Source organism: Babylonia areolata, chromosome 21 (assembly GCF_041734735.1).
Source record: "Babylonia areolata isolate BAREFJ2019XMU chromosome 21, ASM4173473v1, whole genome shotgun sequence".
Taxonomy (NCBI): domain Eukaryota; kingdom Metazoa; phylum Mollusca; class Gastropoda; order Neogastropoda; family Buccinidae; genus Babylonia; species Babylonia areolata.
Window position 1 is genome coordinate 49,199,284 of NC_134896.1, and position 19,248 is coordinate 49,218,531.

A 19,248-nucleotide genomic window follows, 5' to 3' on the forward strand; every position below is an offset into this window, starting at 1 on the left:
CTCCACTAGACCTTGAGTGGTGGGTCTGGACGCTAATCATTCGGATGAGACGATAAACCGACGTCCCGTGTGCAGCATGCACTTAGCGCACGTAAAAGAACCCACGGCAACAAAAGGGTTGTCCCTGGCAAAATTCACTCGTTCCGTCAGTCTTTCAGTCGGAGGTAAGTGCGTGTTTCCAGAACGAGAGCACTACGAACTGAAGTATGAACACAGTCACTGCCATGAAGATCTGCTGCAGAACTTACAGCATACAGATCCAGATAGAGATCAGAAGTGAGAGTTAAAAAAAGAAAAGAAAAAAAAAGATGAAACAGTACAAGGAATGAGCAAACGCATATCAGATTAGCAACTAAGCAATCAAACCAAGTTCTTGATTAAGAAAAAAATAAAGTCGGAGAAAAGAACAAATGCGCCTATGGTGGGTTGTTCCTGGAGTTGAGAAGTAGGGTTCTCTACGAGCGACATGCGCGCACATACACACACACACACAGAGGCAAACAAACAAACACACACATATTCCCACCAAACACCACACACACACACACATACACGAATAAACACACACACACATACACATTATTCCCATCATACGCCACACAAAGGCAACACACACACACACGCACACACACCGAAAAACAAACAAACACACACATATTCCCACAAAACACCACACACACACACACACACACACACACACACACACACACACCACACACAAACACGCACACACAGAGACAAACACACACATATTCCCACCAAACAACACACACACACACATATATTCCCCCCACATTCCACTTCAAACACCCCCCGAAACACACACACACACACACACAGGCAAACAACACACACATATCACACACACAGACAAACAACACACACATATCACACACACAGACAAACAACACACACACACACACACACACACAGAGGCAAATAACACACACACACACACATCACACACACAGACAGACAACACACACACATAACACACACAAACAAACAAACAAGACACACACAACACAAACACAGAGAAACAAACAACACACACACATCACACACACTGACAGACAACACACACACACACACTGAGAAACAAACAACACACACATACACACACACACTGACAAACAAACAACACACACACGCACACACACACACACACACACACACACACACACACAAACAGACAAACAAACAACACACACACACACACACACACACACCCAGAGACAAGAAACTCAAGGGAGAGCTGGACAGTACAAGGTCTTCAGAGAAGAAGCCACCGTCAGTCAAGCAACACACACACACAAGCAAACACACACACACGCACGCACACACACACACACACACACACACACACACACACACACACACACACACACACACGCCCACACCCTCACACACACACACACACACTCACCTTCCCCAAGAAGTCCCCACTCTCACACACCGGGCCCACCACGTCCAGCACGTGGTTCTCCCCCTCCTTCATCTTCATCCCGGGACTCCCCTCTCTCCTCCCCCACCACTCCGCTTCACCCACATCCTCCCCCTCCTCGTCCTCCTCCTCCTCCTCATCATCATCATCATCGTGATCATCATAGCCCCGACGACGACACTGACGACAGCCGATGGTCATCCTGCAGCTGCTGTTTGCGTTTCCGCTTCTGCTGCTGTTGTCACTGATGTTTCTTGCACTCGTCGTGGTTGTGGTACTGGCACTGGTACTGGTACTGGTACTGGCATTGGTTGTGGTACTGGTACTGGTACTGGCACCGGTACTGGTACTGGTACTGATACTGGCAGTCATACCGGTTCCAGGGGCATGGGAAGCGGAGGATTGAGGGGTAGCTGTGGTGGGGGGTGACGATGACGACGACGAGGAGGAGGAGGAGGAGGAGGGTGGGGATGGGGAAGGGGTTGGGGCGGCAGGGTGGATGAAGTGGTAGGCCCCGTACAAACTAGGACGGATGACGTCATTCATGGCCCCGTCCACCACCAGAAAGCTTTATTAAAGGAAAGTGAAAACTGTCAGTTCGTTGTAAAGAGAGAGAGAGAGAGAGAGAGAGAGAGAGAGAGAGAGAGGCAGGATAGTGAGAGATAGGAGAGGGAGAGAGAGAGAGGTAGGATAGTGAGAGATAGGAGAGAGAGAGAGAGAGAGAGGTAGGATAGTGAGAGATAGGAGAGAGAGAGAGGGGTGGGTGAGAGGGAGGATAGTGAGAGGTTAGGAGAGGGAAAAGAAATAGTGAACGGCAGAAAGGAGAGAGGGAGAGAAAGAGAGAGGGAGGGAGGATAGTGAGGGAAAGGGGAAGGATAGTGAGAGGGAGAGAGAGGGAGAGAGGGAGGATAGTGAGAGGGAGAGAGAGGGAGAGAGAGAGGATAGTGAGAGGGAGAGAGAGGGATGATAGTGAGACGGGAAGAGAGAGAGAGAGAAAGAGGGAGAGAGGGAGGATAGTGAGAGGGAGAGAGAGGGAGGATAGAGAGAGGGAGAGAGAGAGAGGGAGGATAATGAGAGATAGGAGAGGGAAAAGAAGGGCAGAAAGGAGAGAGAGTAGAGAGAGAGAGAGAGAGAGAGAGACAGAGACAGAGACAGAGAGAAAGAGAGAGATCAGATTGGTGTGTGTGTTTATGTGTGTTTGTGTGTATGTGTATATATGTGTGTATGGGGGGGGGGGGGGGGGGGGAGGGGGGAGGTAGGTAGGGAGGGAGAGAAAGAGAGACAGACGGAGACAGAGACTTAGATAGAGAGAACAGGTTGGTGTATGTGTGTGTGTGTGTGTGTGTGTGTGTGTGTGTGTGTGAGAGAGAGAGAGAGAGAGAGAGAAAATGATAAGGTGTTTTGTATGTGTGTGTGTGGGAGGGTTGGGGGGGGGTGTACGTGTTGTGTTGTGTGTGCGTGTGCGCGCCTGTGTGTGTGTGTGTGTTTGAATACACCATCGTCATCAACATCATTTATTTTACTGCCTCCGATTCTTACTGTTCCGACTTACCTACTTCTACGAATATCATCATACTGTTATTGTTGTTGTTGTCGTCGTTGTTGTTGTGTGTGTGTCGTTATCATCATCACTGTTACAGATACGTGAATCATGGTGTGACGAAACAGGTGCGCACGCTGATATAACTCACATTGTTTTTCACAGGTGGGCCAGCGTGAAATATTTGGGGGTTTTTTTCCTTCAAATTTCATAATATTCGAAATTTCTTGAAATCCACCACTGCTTATTTTTGTATTTTGACACTGCAAACACACATAAATATATAGATCAATCAATCAATCTAGCCCCTAAGGCTGCAGCACTAAGAGCCAGTGCAATTTTGTCTCCAAGTTTGAGAGTCCTAGTCCTTCACAAAAAGACTAAGCTGTAAAATGATTTCCCATTGCAGTGGAGAAACCCTTGATAATACAGCTCTCACTTTGCTGTTGGCCCGACTGTAAACTTACGTCGATCTGTGATATAAGCCGAGTGCTGGTTGTCTTTCACCTTAAGCAATAAGCAAACTAATCAAAGCCTCACTGGGTGCCATGGGAAGTCTTTGAACCCAGCACGGTCGTCATCAGTGCCCCAGCATTGCCCACGATAGCGCGTCCGGGCTCGAACATCAGGGTGACGTCATCGTCCCGTGGCGTCACGAACACGTCACGGAGAGAGCTGATCAGCTGTGCCGGCTTCGGAGCATACTCCTGGACACACACACACACACACACACACACACACACACAAGAATATTTTTTTTAAATATATATAAACGAATGACCAGATAAACAAATAGATAAAACATGGTTAGTAGGCCTCCTTCGGTCATGGCTGACCATGGATAGAGTATATCCGACCTAATGTCTAATTGGGCTGACTGCTTGGACCAAGCAGCGTAGCCTGTGACTGTACAGACCAAAACGGGAAAGATTACAAGATGATATGAACGTTGTTTTTCAACAATTTCTGAAAAAAAATAAAAGAAAAAGAGGTATCTCGATTCCTGATTCTTGCAACACAACTTACTTATTTTTACTTATACTTTATTTTCAAAGCATGATGTACTTTGTTCGGGTGACATTTGAAAAGTAATTGCACACACACACACACACACACACACACACACACACAGATCAAATTGATATATGTGTAAGTGTGAGTGTGTGTGCGTTTATGTGCGTGTGTATGTGTGTGTGTATGTATGAGAGAGAGAGAGAGAGAGAGAGAGAGAGAGAGAGAGAGAGAGAGAGAGAGAAAGAGAGAAGAACAGGAAAAGGAAATAGAAAGAAAGTTGTGGGTGGATGATCGTACTCTGAGTCGAAAGACGGCCTTGTAAGACTGAAGAACATCGTCCATTCGCAGGCTGGAAAATACAGCTAGCAACCTCTCGGTCAGTTCAGCATATGCAATTCTGTCACATACAAAAACAAGTGAGTGATATATATATATATATCTATATATGTGTGTGTGTGTGTGTGTGTGTGTGTGTGTGTGTGTCTGTTGATATATACATATATATATTACACACACACGCACACACGCACACTACCACCACCACACACACACACACACACATTACCGCCACCACCACACCACCAACACCACACACACACACACACACACACACACACACACACATCCACCCCACATCTTCCCTATCCCCCAAACTTCACCTTCCAACCACCTTAACACCCACTCACACACGTCCACACCCTACCTTCCCAACCGCCTTAATCCCCCCCCGTCCTCCCGCCACAGACACACACACACACACACACACACACACACACACACACACACACACACACACATCTACCCCACTATTCTTCCAACCCCCTTAACACCCACCCATTCACACACACACACACACACACACACACACACACACACACACACACACAAACGTCTACCCCACTATTACCCCCACCCCCTTAACACCCACCCATTCTGCACACACACACACACACACACACACACACACACTGAAATCTTTAAGAAATGCACTAAACAGAAACCCACGGAACAGAACGATACGCGATAAGTATTTTTACATGTTAAAATCATACAACAAATGTGTAAAACAGAAGAAAAAAAAACTGCATAAAAACAGGTTAGTTCAAAGCCTGAACGAAGCTATCTTAAAAGATCCAAACAGTGTATGGAAGACTCTAAAATCTCTCAACGATGCAGAAACTCCCATAGGTAATAGTTACAAACCGATGAGTAACACAAAATGGATGAAACATCTGGAGGACATCATTGGGACACAAAGCAAAGTTGTCCAAAGCTTAAAAGCAAAAATAAATACAGAACTAAGAAACATAATCTCGAATATAACACCTTCGTATCTTTATTTTTCAATTTCCACAAAAGAGATAATCAACGCATCCAGAAACTTACACAACTAAAAAACGCCTGGAAAAGACGGGATTACAAACGAAATCATAAAGGCTAGCCTACCGGAAACAACAGAAATACTAAAACTGTTATTTCAGTCTGTCCATAACTCAGGCACATTCCTAGATATGTGGAAAAAAGGAATTAGCATACTAATTTACAAACCCAACCAATTATCGAGGAATAACTCTAAACAACTCACTTTTTTCTCTTTTTTGTCAAATATTAAACAATCGAATAACAAACTACCTTGAAGACAATAATTTACTATCAAAAGAGCAAGTAGGCTTTCGAAAATCACACAAGACCTCGGACCACATATTCACACTTAAAAGATAATTGACGATACTTTAAGAAAAAGAATGAATCGCCTTTAGTGCTGTTTTGTTGATTTTCGGGAAGCATTTGACAGGGTCTGGCATCACGCTCTAATGCTAAAAATGTATCAAATCGGTATAAATGGAAATTGCTTTCGAGTTATTCAAAGCATGTATGAAAATGCCACAGTTTGCACAAAAACTGATACGGGATTTTCTTCTGAAATACCCATATTGAAGGGGGTACTACAAGGGAACACACTCAGACACACTTTATTTAATATCTTTATCAATGATCTCCCGAAATGTCTGGGCGTTACTGACCCACCATCCATAGACCTTGACAAAAGTGATAGTGTTTCGTGTTTACTATATGCTGATGACCTAGTAATTTTGTCCACGACAAAGATAGGATTACCAAGGAAACTAGATGAACTCAATCTGTATTGTGAAAACTGGGATCTAAAAATTAACATAGATAAAACTAAAGTAATAGTTTTCACACACACACCGATCCCAAAGTGCCTGTTATTTTCACAATAGGCAATGATATAATCCAGACAATTGATAAATACAAGTACTTGGGTATATTATTTCACAAAACTGGAACGTTCTCATTTCCTCAAGAGCACCTAGCCAAACAGGCATTAAAAGCAGCACATTCCCTCCCACGAATCGTTAAAAAGCAAGATATTCGTTTGGATATTGTACTGCAGCTTTTTGATTCGCTTGTTTTACCTATATTATCACATGGATCCGATATTTGGTTCCCATGGGCTGAAACTAAAACTACCAATTCATTCAATACAGGAATGACAGATTTCTTTAGAAATTGTATTTCTTCGAAACATTCACAATAACAAATGCATATAAAATTTTGCAAACTGCTTCTAGGGGTACATTCTAAAACAATGAATCTACCAACTCTAGCAGAACTGGGCAGATTTCCAATTGGAGTTCATATTGCATGCAGAGTTCTTGACCACTGGACTCATATTCTGGATGCACATGATAGCCATATCAAAAAGGTCTATATGTCGATGATGAACCAACCAGAATAAAAGAATGTAACCAGAATGTAAAGAATATTCTTCACAATGTAAGATTAGGTCATGTTTGGAATAATCAGTCGACATTTAGTAACAGCAGACTTAAATTTACATTACGCCAACAACTAAGAAATAGATATGTACAACTCTGGAAACAGAGAAAAACTGAATACAGCAGATTAGACTTCTGCAACAAAATTAAAAGAAACGATTATCAAATTGAGAATTATCTAACTGATAAAATCGATCCTGCTCACAAACAAGTTCTTTGTCAACTCAGAATAAGCGCACATTATTTAAACATCGAACGAGGAAGATATGCAAACATTCCCGGAGAAGAGAGGTTATGTGCTATATGTGAAGTTGTTGAAGATGAATTACATTTCTTAGATACGTGTATCTCATTTCATAATTTGCGAAACCATCTAATCACAACTATACAGCAGTATGATCATCAATCAAATGTGATCTCTAGAACAAAACAAAACAATATCCTAAAACCACTCGCCAACTATGTATTTCAGTGCATGCGTATTAGATGACCGTTTATTTCTTTATTCCCTTTGTTCTTTGTTGTGTCTATTAATCCTTCGGGATGTTATGACAATAAATGAAGTCAAGTCAAGTCAAGTCACACGTCTACCCCACTACTACCCCAACACCCTTAACACCCGCCCATCCCGCCACACACACACACGTCTACCCCACTACATCCCCAACCCCCTTAACACCCAGCCATACACACACACGTCTACCCCACTACATCCCCAACCCCCTTAACACCCACCCATCCCGCCACACACACACACGTCTACCCCACTACATCCCCAACCCCCTTAACACCCAGCCACACACACACACGTCTACCCCACTACATCCCCTACCCCCTTAACACCCAGCCACACACACACACGTCTACCCCACTACATCCCCAACCCCCTTAACACCCAGCCACACACACACACGTCTACCCCACTACATCCCCAACCCCCTTAACACCCAGCCACACACACACACGTCTACCCCACTACATCCCCAACCCCCTTAACACCCAGCCACACACACACACGTCTACCCCACTACATCCCCAACCCCCTTAACACCCAGCCACACACACACACGTCTACCCCACTACATCCCCAACCCCCTTAACACCCAGCCACACACACACACGTCTACCCCACTACATCCCCAACCCCCTTAACACACACACACACACACGTCTACCCCACTACATCCCCAACCCTGTTAACACACACACACACACACACAGACACACACACACACACACACACACACGTCTACCCCACTACATCCCCAACCCCCTTAACACACACACACACACACACACACACACACACACACACACAGACACACTCCACCCCACTACTTCCCCTACCCCACCTACCCAACCTCCTTACTATGCCCTTCCTCCCGCCACACACAAACACACAGACACACGCATGTCCACCCCTTTCCCATTCCCCAACCCCACCTTCCCAACACCCCCTCTCCCCCCCCCCCCCCCCCCCCCCTACACACACAGCCATTCCACCCCTTCCCCAGCCCCACCTTCCAACCCGCTTAACAACCCCACACTCACGCCACACACACACACACACACACACACACGTCCACCTCACTACTTACCCAAATCCACCTTCCAACCCCCCTAACATCCCCCACCCCTTCCCCATCCCCGAACTCCTCGCCCCTCAATCCCACCCTCACCACCCACACCCCCATACATACCCTCACTCCGCCCACTACCCCTCCCTCCCCACCCCCACTCCCCCTCCCCCCCCACCCCCCCACCTTTCCTGGAGGTATGATTCGATGACATCCACAGCTTCCTGGCATAGGACTCCCTGACAACAGCAGCAACTAAAGTCAGACTGTACAAGGGTGACCGAGGAGGAGGTGGTGGTGGAGGAGGTGGTGGTGCTGGTGGGAGGGACAGGGGTGAAGGGTGCTGCAGCGGGACGGTGCACGTGGCTGTGATGCTGCAGATGCCTCTTCAGGAGGAGCAGCTGACGTCTGGTCCTCTTATCTTCCTCGCGGGAAGGGAGGGTCTTGTCCCTCTTGTCAACACACACACACACACACACACACACACACACACACATAGCGTACATAGCGCTCACACAGACACAGACACACACACACAGACACAGTCAGACACACATAGACACAGACACATACAGACACAGGCACAAACACACACACACACACACACACACAGAGTCAGTTATGCTTCATCAAGAGGACACAATAACCATAAAATCGATTGTTCTATCGATCTATATTTGTATGCATGCACCTATGTTGTACCATAATTATAAGGAGGCGAGATTCCTTGTCTCAGTTCTAAAGAAGGCTGAAGAGCCGAAATATTAGTTGTGCACACCTTCTTATTGTTGGAGTTTCAACAATAAACACAAGCCCTAGTGTCCCCGTATTTCTTTAATTAAATTCAACTGGGAGAAGCGTCAAAATTCTACCCCAAAGAAAATGTTAACCTTACAAAAAGAAAATGAATGGGTAATCAAAATAACTGAATAAATGATTAAATAATTAACTAAATGAATAAATAAACAAAAAATCAAATAAACAAATGAATAAATAAATGAATGAATGAATAGAACAAACTGTGACAAACACTACTGAATCGGGGAAATGAAAACGTTGGTGACATGAACTGAACATGACGTAAATACACGCAGGCTTTCGCGACCCACAGAGTTTGCCTACGAGTCTTTCAGCACTAATCAATGACGCAATGAAGTTGTGAGGTAATAAAAAGAGACTCGCGTGATCAGTGACGCAATGAAGTTGTGAGGTAATAAAAAGAGACTCGCGTGATCAGTGACGCAATGAAGTTGTGAGGTAACAAAAGAGACTCACGTGACGTTCATAATCCACTGCCAGCCCTCCGCCGACGTTGATGATATCCACGTGCGAAAACCCTTTGGCCTTCAACTCTTGTCTCAGTGCCAGCAGCCGTGTGGCACTCTCTCTGTCACCACAAACACGTTTTCAGAAATCTTCAGTTTCAGTTTTAGTAGCTCAAGGAGGCGTCACTGCATTCGGACAATTCTATATACGCTACACCACATCTGCCAAGCAGATGCCTGACCAGCAGCGTAACCCAACGCGCTTAGTCAGACCTTGAAAAAAAAAAAAAAAAGAGTAAATATATAACGGCACACACACACACACACACACACACACACACATACACACACACATACACACAGGCACAATTACTTGTACAAGCGCACACACATACGCCCATATCCCCCACCCCCACCCCCACACACATATATACAAATATGTATATGCACACCCGCACTCTCCAATATTCCGTTGCTCCCACAGTGTAGGCATGCATACACACACACACATACCTCATCCTCACGAAGTCATTCGGATGAGACGATAAACCGAGGTCCCGTGTGCAGCATGCATTTATTATTATTATTATTATTAAAATGTATTAAAATGCATGCCATTATTATTATTATCATTTTCACCATCATCATCATCATCACCATCATCACCACCATCACCACCACCATGTTACCATCATCATATCAAACACACCAGCAGCAGCTTCGTCGTACTGACGAGAAGAAGAAGATAACTATGAAGACTGTGATTAATAATGACGATTAACTCTTTCCATACGAACGGCGAAAGAGTCGACGTTAACAGCGTTTTCACCCCAATTACCATCATCAAAATATTGCAAGCGGAAGGCTCTTATACTGAAAACGTGAATGTTGACAAAGAATACCAGACGAGGGAAGCTAAAGGTTGGGTCATTCAGACACCCACTGGACATCCGAGGGGTCTGTGTAGAGGAGAAGAGAGGACTGGCCGTACTGAGTTAAAGAAACACCATCAGACTGATGGGGACTAAGAAACAAAAGATCGAGGAGGTAGGAAGAAGACCAGGAGGAGAACAGCGACAATGAAGATGACGACGACGATGATGATGATGATGATGACCATGATCATACCTGAAGACATCAGTGTCCTGAATAGTAGATCCCAGGTGGCAGTGCAGTCCCTCCACGCGCACGGGGCAAGGGTCGGAGGTCAGCAAGGAGGTCACTACGTGTGAGAGGGAGTCAGGGTCAAGGCCGAACTTGGATCCCGCGCGCCCGGTGTTCATGTACTTGTGCACTTTCTGGAGACCAGCATTGTTGCTTAAGGTACTTGTGCACTTTCTGGAGACCAGCATTGTTGTTTAAGGTACTTGTGCACTTTCTGAAGACCAGCATTGTTGTTTAAGGTACTTGTGCACTTTCTGGAGACCAGCATTGTTGTTTAAGGTACTTGTGCACTTTCTGAAGACCAGCATTGTTGTTCAAGGTGCTTGTTCACTTTCTGAAGACCAGCATTGCTGTTTAAGGTACTTGTGCACTTTCTGAAGACCAGCATTGCTGTTTAAGGTACTTGTGCACTTTCTGGAGACCAGCATTGTTGTTCAAGGTACTTGTGCACTTTCTGAAGACCAGCATTGCTGTTTAAGGTACTTGTGCACTTTCTGGAGACCAGCATTGTTGTTCAAGGTACTTGTGCACTTTCTGGAGACCAGCACTGTGGCCCGTTCAAATGAATGATGGACTTACCTGCCAACTCCCCACCATCCACTCCACCTTACCTCCTCCCCACCCCCACACCCACCCTCCTTTCACCCATCCATCCACTCTTTCTCTTTCAACCTCTGTGTGTGTGTGTGTGTGTGTGTGTGTGTTACTATCTGGGACTATTTTAGTTTATGAAGAAATATGCAGACGATCATTGACATCGATATGTGCTTTGGCAGCATTTTATGCAACGTGCGTGTGTGTGTGTGTGTGTGTGTGTGTGTGAGAGAGAGTGTGTGAGAAAGGGAGAGAGAGAGAGAGGGGGGAGGGGAGAGAGAATGAGAGAGATAGACAGAGAGACAAACAGAGAGATTGTGTGTGTGTGTGTGTGTGTGTGTGTGTGTGTGTGTGTGTGTGTGTGTGTGTATGGGTGAGTGGGTGGGTGGTTTTGGTGGGTGTGTGTGTCGGTGTGTGCGTGGTGGGGTGGCAGTGTGTGTGTGTGTGTGTGTGTGTGTGTGTGTGTGTGTGTGTGTGTGTGTGTGCAGTCGTGCTCTCGCGTGTGCTGTGTGGGTGTGCGAGTACGTGCGTGTGCATGTGAAAGACAGAGAGGGAGTGAGAAAGAGAGAGAGATATAGACAGATAGATAGATAGATAGATAGATAGATAGATAGATAGATAGAGAGAGATGATGATGATGATGATGATGATGATGATGACGTTTTATTGAAGAAACACGTGAGGTTCATTTCAATGGGGAGTTGGGGAATAGGTCATTCAACGTTAAAAAAAGAAGAAGAAATTTTCAAGAGAGAGAGAAAGAAAGAGAGAGACAGACAGACAGAGAGAGAAAGAGAGAGACAGAGAGAGAGAGAGAGAGAGAGAGAGAGAGAGAGAGAGAGAGAGAGAGAGAAAGAGAAAGAGAGAAAAAGTGTGTGTGAAAGAGAAATAATCAACTCACAGAATCAATATCCAAGTTCACCCTTAGCAGGACTCGGGCGGTTTTTCCCTTTCCCTGTTGCTGGCAGGCCTCTGAAAAAAACAAAAAACAACAACAAAAAAACAGGAGCATCACTACAATGAAGCTGCTGTCTCTTGATCATGCGCTATGGGAAACAGTTTGCCTTTGCCAAGTACACCTGACGAGTCCCTAAGGGGCAAAACTCGAGTCATGTTAAGCGTAAGAAATGACCCTCTCCTTCAAAAGGGCTTTCCAGATGCTGTCTTTGAAGAGTTTCAACTCCTACTACCCAACTCCACATTTTTTTTTGAAGTCAAGAATCTATGTAAAGCTGACCAGCTCTTGTTCTCCCCTCCCCCCTCGCACCCCCCCCCCCCCAACCCCTCCACTGTCATATTCTTCTAACGTCAGTTTTGTTCCCTGCTTTGCCAGGGAGTGTGTGAGGAACAGACACTTGGCAGCGTGGATGATGCTGCAGAAGTACGTCCACTCGCAAGACTGATTCAGAGCAGTTGAAGGTGCGGGACACACTCATCTGGAGAGCACACGCCATGTTGGTTAATGCGTAAGACAACTGGAAAATGAAATTGTTCAGCGGGCTTAAGTCAGGTGTATTTGCTAGCTGAATTAAAAAAAAAATAATAAAAAAAAAAAAAAAAAAAAAAAAAAAAAAACACCAACAAGTTTTGTGCTTACATTCATTCTCTAAAAGGCATTTGATTCAATGTGGAGAAATGGATCATGGACAAAATTATTAACAGGAAGCTGGCAAAGTCCTCACGCAGTGAGGAAAGAACGCATTGACGCCTCCTTGAGCTACTGATACTGATACTGGCAAAGTCCTCACGCAGTGAGGAAAGAACGCATTGACGCCTCCTTGAGCTACTGATACTGATACTGGCAAAGTCCTCACGCAGTGAGGAAAGAACGCATTGACGCCTCCTTGAGCTACTGATACTGATACTGGCAAAGTCCTCACGCAGTGAGGAAAGAACGCATTGACGCCCCCTTGAGCTACTGATACTGATACTGGCAAAGTCCTCACGCAGTGAGGAAAGAACGCATTGACGCCCCCTTGAGCTACTGATACTGATACTGGCTAAATTCTCAGCGTATGACCAAAGTAAAAATAAAATGAAATATAAAATAAATAAATAAATGACAATAATATATTGTACTTATATGGCGCAAAATCTCCATATGATGGGCTCTAAGTGCCTCACATGAAATAATACATAGAGTATGCCACACACAAGCACATGAGGACATAGAAATGGGGAAAAATCCCAAACATTTATATACACCAGTACTACAAATTGCTGATATGAGCAATCACAGGAAAACGACACAAAACACACCCTCTTCACACACACACACACACACACACACACACACACACACACACAGAGGAAATGCTGACCCACAACACACGCACCACAGGAATACACCAATGGAGGGGGGTGGGGGGGAACCGGGGAAGTGCAGAGGGTGGGATGAGACATATAAGGGACTATGCTTGGTCACATTGAAATGCCATTTTGAACAGGTGGGGACTATGCTTGGTCACATTGAAATGCCATTTTGAACAGGTGGGTTTTAAGTTTACCTTTGAAAGAGGACAGAGTTGATGAGTGCTGGAGTTCCAGACTATTTTCAGTGTAGTAGGTGCTTGAAATGGAAAAGGGAAAATCCTCCATTCAGTCTGTTTTCATTATTTCGCGTTGTGTGTGTGCTTTAACCTAACATGAAAAAAACACACCCCAAAACATCAAAAACAATCATTAAAAGTTGCTCGCAACACGCCCAGTCTATTAGTCCTCTACATGACGAACTCCAGTACCTATGATCTGCCGCACATCAAACACGGTGTCCACGTTCATGAGAACTCCGTTCTTCACGGCAGCAGCAACCTCCCAAAACGCCTTGCCGCAGCCATTCAGCAGCATACGACTTGGGTGGAATCCTGCTCGCAGCGCCATTTCCATCTCTGTGCCACTGACCAGAGTGACTCCGCAGCCCAGTGACCGCAGCAGTCTCAGGATCTGTTAACAGTATCAGTACATAATCAAACTTGGAGCATTGTGTTGTATAAGGTCCAGCTGTCGGAAGCATCACTGTCATGTGATGTGAGATGGAAGAGGGTGGGATGGGACAGTATGACCATAATTATGTGTGTGTGTTAGTGTGTGTGTGTGTGTGTGTTAGTGTGTTAGTGTGTGTGTGTGTGTGTGTGTGTGTGTGTGTGTGTGTGTGTGTGTAGTGTGTGTGTGTGTGTGTGTGTGTGTGTGTGTGTGTGTGTGTGCGTAAGTGTGTGAGCACGTGTAGTACGTATGTGTGTATGAAATAAGAAAGAAAGAAGAAGAACAACAACAAATCAAGTCATTCGGATGAGACGATAAACCGAGGTCCCGTGTGCAGCATACATTTAGCGCACGTAAAAGACCCCCACGGCAACAAAAGAGTTGTCCCTGGCAAATTTCTGTAGAAAAATCCACTTCCACAGGAAAACAAATGAAATTGCAGGCAGACAAATTGCTGTCAGTGTAGCGATGCGCTCTCCCTGGGGAGAGCAGCCAGAATTTCACACACAGAGACGTGTTGCGACAAAAAAGAGTAATACAATGCAACAACAACCGCCACAAGGAAAGGACGAGGAGCAAAACAACCACAACAATGAGGAAGAGGAAGAAGAGGAGGAGGAGTGAGAGGAGGAAGAGGCGTGGAAGAGGAAGATAAAGGAGAAAGAAAGAAAGAAAGAAAGAACAAAATTTTAATGATCGAATGAATGAATGAATGAACGAATGAGTGAATGAATGAACAGACGAATGAATGAATGAATGAACGAGCGGACGAACGAATGAATGAATGATTGAATGAATGAATGATTGATTGACTGATTGAATGAATGAAGAGCAAACAAACAATGAACTTCCTCACGTGCACATTGTAGTTCGATTTCATGGAAAAGTTGAGCACGGCCGGCACGGGCAAGGACCTGAAGGCCTCGAAGAACGCCTGCACGTTCGCCTCTATCTGACGTCGGCTGTAGATGAAGGCTGGTGACGCATGAGCGAACCTGTGTGACGTCATCAACTGGTGATGCACATCCGCCACTCTGACGTCATCGCAGTACAGGAAGCCGTCCGAGCGGGTGTGGAATCCGATGTTGATGGACATCGTGATTTTTTTTGTAAACAGTTGTTGTTGTTGTTGTTGTCACTGGATGACCTGTGGCTTCCAAAGCTGCTTGCTTTTTAACAGAAGAAGAACATCAATACGAAAATAACAGAAACGAAACACAGCACTGGATTTTGTTTGTTTGTTTGTTTTTGTTTTCTGTGTGTTTTGTTTTTGTTTTTTTGCTTTTTTGCTGCCCCATCATCTGCACCGTTTCAGTGGCATTACTCCCACGCCGCTCATTCAGATTCCCCCATACACGGCCACACCCGGGTTCGTCCGTCACAGTTCAAGCGTCGGCAGTCCGCAGAGAACCGTCGATATTAGGTTGCCAGAAGGCCACACACCAGAGGAAACCCTGCACTGCTGCTGAGTGACTTCGGTGGTGTTCAGTGGTACCTGTTCTGATTCAACGTACTTAGGACACCACCTACTCACCCCCCTTACTAACGACAATAATGGCTTAGTCGTGGAGCCAGACTGAGTGAGCGTCTCTCCCAGAGTGGAGACCGCCACCACGTCCCTCAAACAACAGCCTCCCATGAATCTGCCGACACTGAAGACATTGACATGACTCACCCCAAGCACAGAAGTGGAGCGGTATCGAAACTGAGGTCACCATCAGAGCAGGGCGTGAAAGGCCACAGACTTTGAGACTGTTTTGTTTATATTGATGATGATGGAGGATGAGGATGACGATGGCGATGCTCTCCTAAGGAGGTCCATTTTAGTTTGGGACTGCGTGACAAGTCTGTACTCTACGCTTCCTGTCATAATGATATCCCGGCGTTAACCAGGCCCGAGAGATACAGACACTTGCAGTGTTGGTCAGGTAATTAGAGCAACACACCAAAAGACGCATCCTTGAAGTGGATGGCACTCGACTGTATGGTCCCAGTCTCCCCATTTAAGCCCACAGCACACTCAACTATCACAGCACTGTTTGTTTTCATGGGTCAGGGCCTGCTTGTTAACACGTGTATCGTTGAAATACAGTGTTGCTGAGGAAGGAGAAGTACTTGAAATGATCTCTTTTTTTATCTGGGTAGTTTTCTAGTAGGGTAATTATGTATTTAACTGCAATGACTTTCCATTAAAGCTGAACGATCCCTCAGAAAAAAAAGTATATACAAAAATAAAATAAGATAAAATAATTTAGATGAAATAAAATTAAATAAGATAAAATGAAATAAGTTAAAAATAAAAATAAAATAAAATAAAATAAAACAAAAAGAAAAGAATTAAAAGAAAGTTAAATCAATTCTGATTGGAACTTGAACCTGGTGCTGTGCCTGACACGACGGCTGGCGTCAGGAACGTGGCGGCGTCCAGTACAGTCTGCAAGGAGACGGGAAAAGCACGATGGAACATGACATGATTTCAGGCCAGAAACTACCACTGTCGGGGCTGATGATAATTAACATATAGAAGCCAGCTGTGTATCAGTCCAATGCATGAGAAATGCAGATGATAAGGGGAAAAAAATGAAGGAAAAAAAAACATCAAGACAAACAAACATGATTTCACCTGGTTATTCACTTCACTTACACATTCAAAAACGAAAAACAATAACAAAGAAACAAACTAACAACAACAACAAACAAACAAACAAAAAAGAAAACAACAACAACCCAACAACATTGAAACTGTCCAGATTGTGTTTGCTGATAGTCCCATTTATTTTATTTTATTAAAAAAAAAATATATATATTTTTTTTTTTTTTCTCAAGGCCTGACTAAGCGCGTTGGGTTACGCTGCTGGTCAGGCATCTGCTTGGCAGATGTGGTGTAGCGTATATGGATTTGACCGAACGCAGTGACGCCTCCTTGAGCTACTGATACTGATACTGATAGTACCTGAGCAAAGCAACAAACTGTTCTTCCAATATGCTAACAAATATAACATACAAGCTACACCTGGGGGGAAAAAAATCCCATCCTGCCCCCCCCCCCCCCCCCCATTCCCCCACCCCTTTATTTTTCTTCTTCTTTCTTTCATGTTTCTACTGCTTTCTTTTTTTTCTGTTCAAGTCTATTCTTCAAGCTGCGTAACACTCTTTTTTCCCCTCCCACTAACAATGTGTTGAACAGGTCTTTTCAATTATTTACCGTACACAGGAAAGAAGAAAATTAGGGTGTGTTGCGACATATATTGTCGCCCCTCTGTATATATCGTCGCCGGCGACAATATGTGCATACCCTCACTCCACGTACTGTCACCAGCGACGACAATATTTGCAAACCGTTACTGCACATACTGTTGCACTGCACAGACACAGACTGCACTGCACAGACTCTCAGTGCACATATTGTTGTCCTCCTGCACATATTATCGCCGGCGACAGTACATGCAGGGACGACACTATATGCCACAACAGGGGTGCACACGTGGTTCTTCCTTTGACTACTGAAGATATGTGGAGTGATGGCCTAGAGGTAGCGCGTCCGCCTAGGAAGCGAGAGAATCTGAACGCACTGGTTCGAATCACGGCTCAGCCGCAAATATTTTATCCCCCTCCACTAGATCTTGAGTGGTGGTCTGGACGCTAGTCATTTGGATGAGACGATAAACCGTGGTCCCCGGCGTGTGCAGCATGCACTTTGCGCATGTAAAAGAACCCACGGCAACAAAAGGGTTGTTCCTGGCAAAATTCTGTAGAAAAATCCACTTCGATAGGAAAAACAAATAAAACTGCACACAGGAAAAAAAATACACAAAAATGCGTGGCGCTGTAGTATAGCGACGCGCTCTCCCTGGGGAGAGCAGCCCGAATTTCACACAGAGAAATCTGTTGTGATAAAAAGAAATACAAATAGTAGAGACTAAGCTGATAAGACTGACTCAGTGTATTACAATAATGCCATGATATGTTATGTGAGTGACCTACGCTCTGTAAGTTCAAGATTCACAAAACTATCAGCGTCCCGATTGTGTTTACTTACCGTATTGTTCCCAGTGTGTTGCCGTGTGTGCTTGACATTGATCGAAAACACATGAACGTCGTTTTCCGAGACACGCACAAACACACGGCTTTCGCAATGTTGGGTGACATGTCCTGCATAAGGAACAGGCTACGTCGGCGTTATCAAGAAGGATTAGCCCATTATAGAAGAGAGGGGAGTTGGGTTTGACTGTGGCTGTGGCAGGCACACAAACGGTGATAGTTAACTTTGTTCTTCGCGTCTGTGGTGAAGCGAAGCGTTGGGAATCGTACATTGGAATAGTTACTGACTCGGTCCTGCTCGGAAAGTGTCCGCCATATTGAGCTGCTCTCTCTTCCTTCCTGGAAGGAGAGTGTCGCTTTCCACTGTGCGTGTACTACACAAGAGATTATAACAACACACCCTCTCCTCCCCTGCTCTGTTCCCTGTCACTGCTAGCCTTCATCTTCATTCTACCCGGCTCAGACTCTGTGTGTGTGTGTGTGTGTGTGTGTGTGTGTGTGTGTGTGTGTGTGCGGGTGTGTATGTGTGCGCGCGCGAGCGTGTGTGTGTGCATGTGTGTGTGTGTGAAAGAGAGAGAGAAAGAGAGAGAGAGATAGAGATAGACTGAGACACACAGAGATTTCTTTTTTTTTCCTTTTTTTTGGGGGGTGGGTGGGTATGGGGCGTTGAGGGGGGGGGGGAGGGGGGGGGGGAGGAGCGTGTGTGTGTGTCAGCGCACATGCGGGGATTGCAAACTGGCTGAAAAGGCATGGAAACAGTCACCCTAGTATGGGAGACAAACTTTGCAACCTCAATCAGGTTCTCCTTTCGTACAGTGCGCTCCCT

General features: G+C 45.2%; 1 protein-coding gene across 3 annotated transcripts in view; it reads right to left on the minus strand.

Moving 5' to 3' along the window:
- LOC143296382 (uncharacterized) overlaps positions 1-18,728 on the minus strand; it is a 22,625-nt gene extending 3,897 nt beyond the window's left edge. The window contains exons 1-11 of one of the 3 annotated variants that reach the window (XM_076608263.1): positions 18,421-18,728; positions 16,758-16,815; positions 15,238-15,550; positions 14,141-14,342; positions 12,301-12,371; positions 10,770-10,939; positions 9,652-9,763; positions 8,563-8,828; positions 4,296-4,395; positions 3,525-3,691; positions 1,427-2,012 (exon numbers count right to left, since the gene is read on the minus strand). In XM_076608263.1, the coding sequence (XP_076464378.1) occupies positions 1,427-2,012; positions 3,525-3,691; positions 4,296-4,395; positions 8,563-8,828; positions 9,652-9,763; positions 10,770-10,939; positions 12,301-12,371; positions 14,141-14,342; positions 15,238-15,477 (1,914 nt within the window). In that variant the 5' untranslated portion in view covers positions 15,478-15,550; positions 16,758-16,815; positions 18,421-18,728. Of the gene's footprint in view, positions 1-1,426; positions 2,013-3,524; positions 3,692-4,295; positions 4,396-8,562; positions 8,829-9,651; positions 9,764-10,769; positions 10,940-12,300; positions 12,372-14,140; positions 14,343-15,237; positions 16,356-16,757; positions 16,816-18,420 lie in introns of those variants that run through there. The other 2 variants (XM_076608264.1, XM_076608265.1) reach the window with 2 other exon arrangements.
- Between the last annotated feature and the right edge of the window lie 520 nt (positions 18,729-19,248).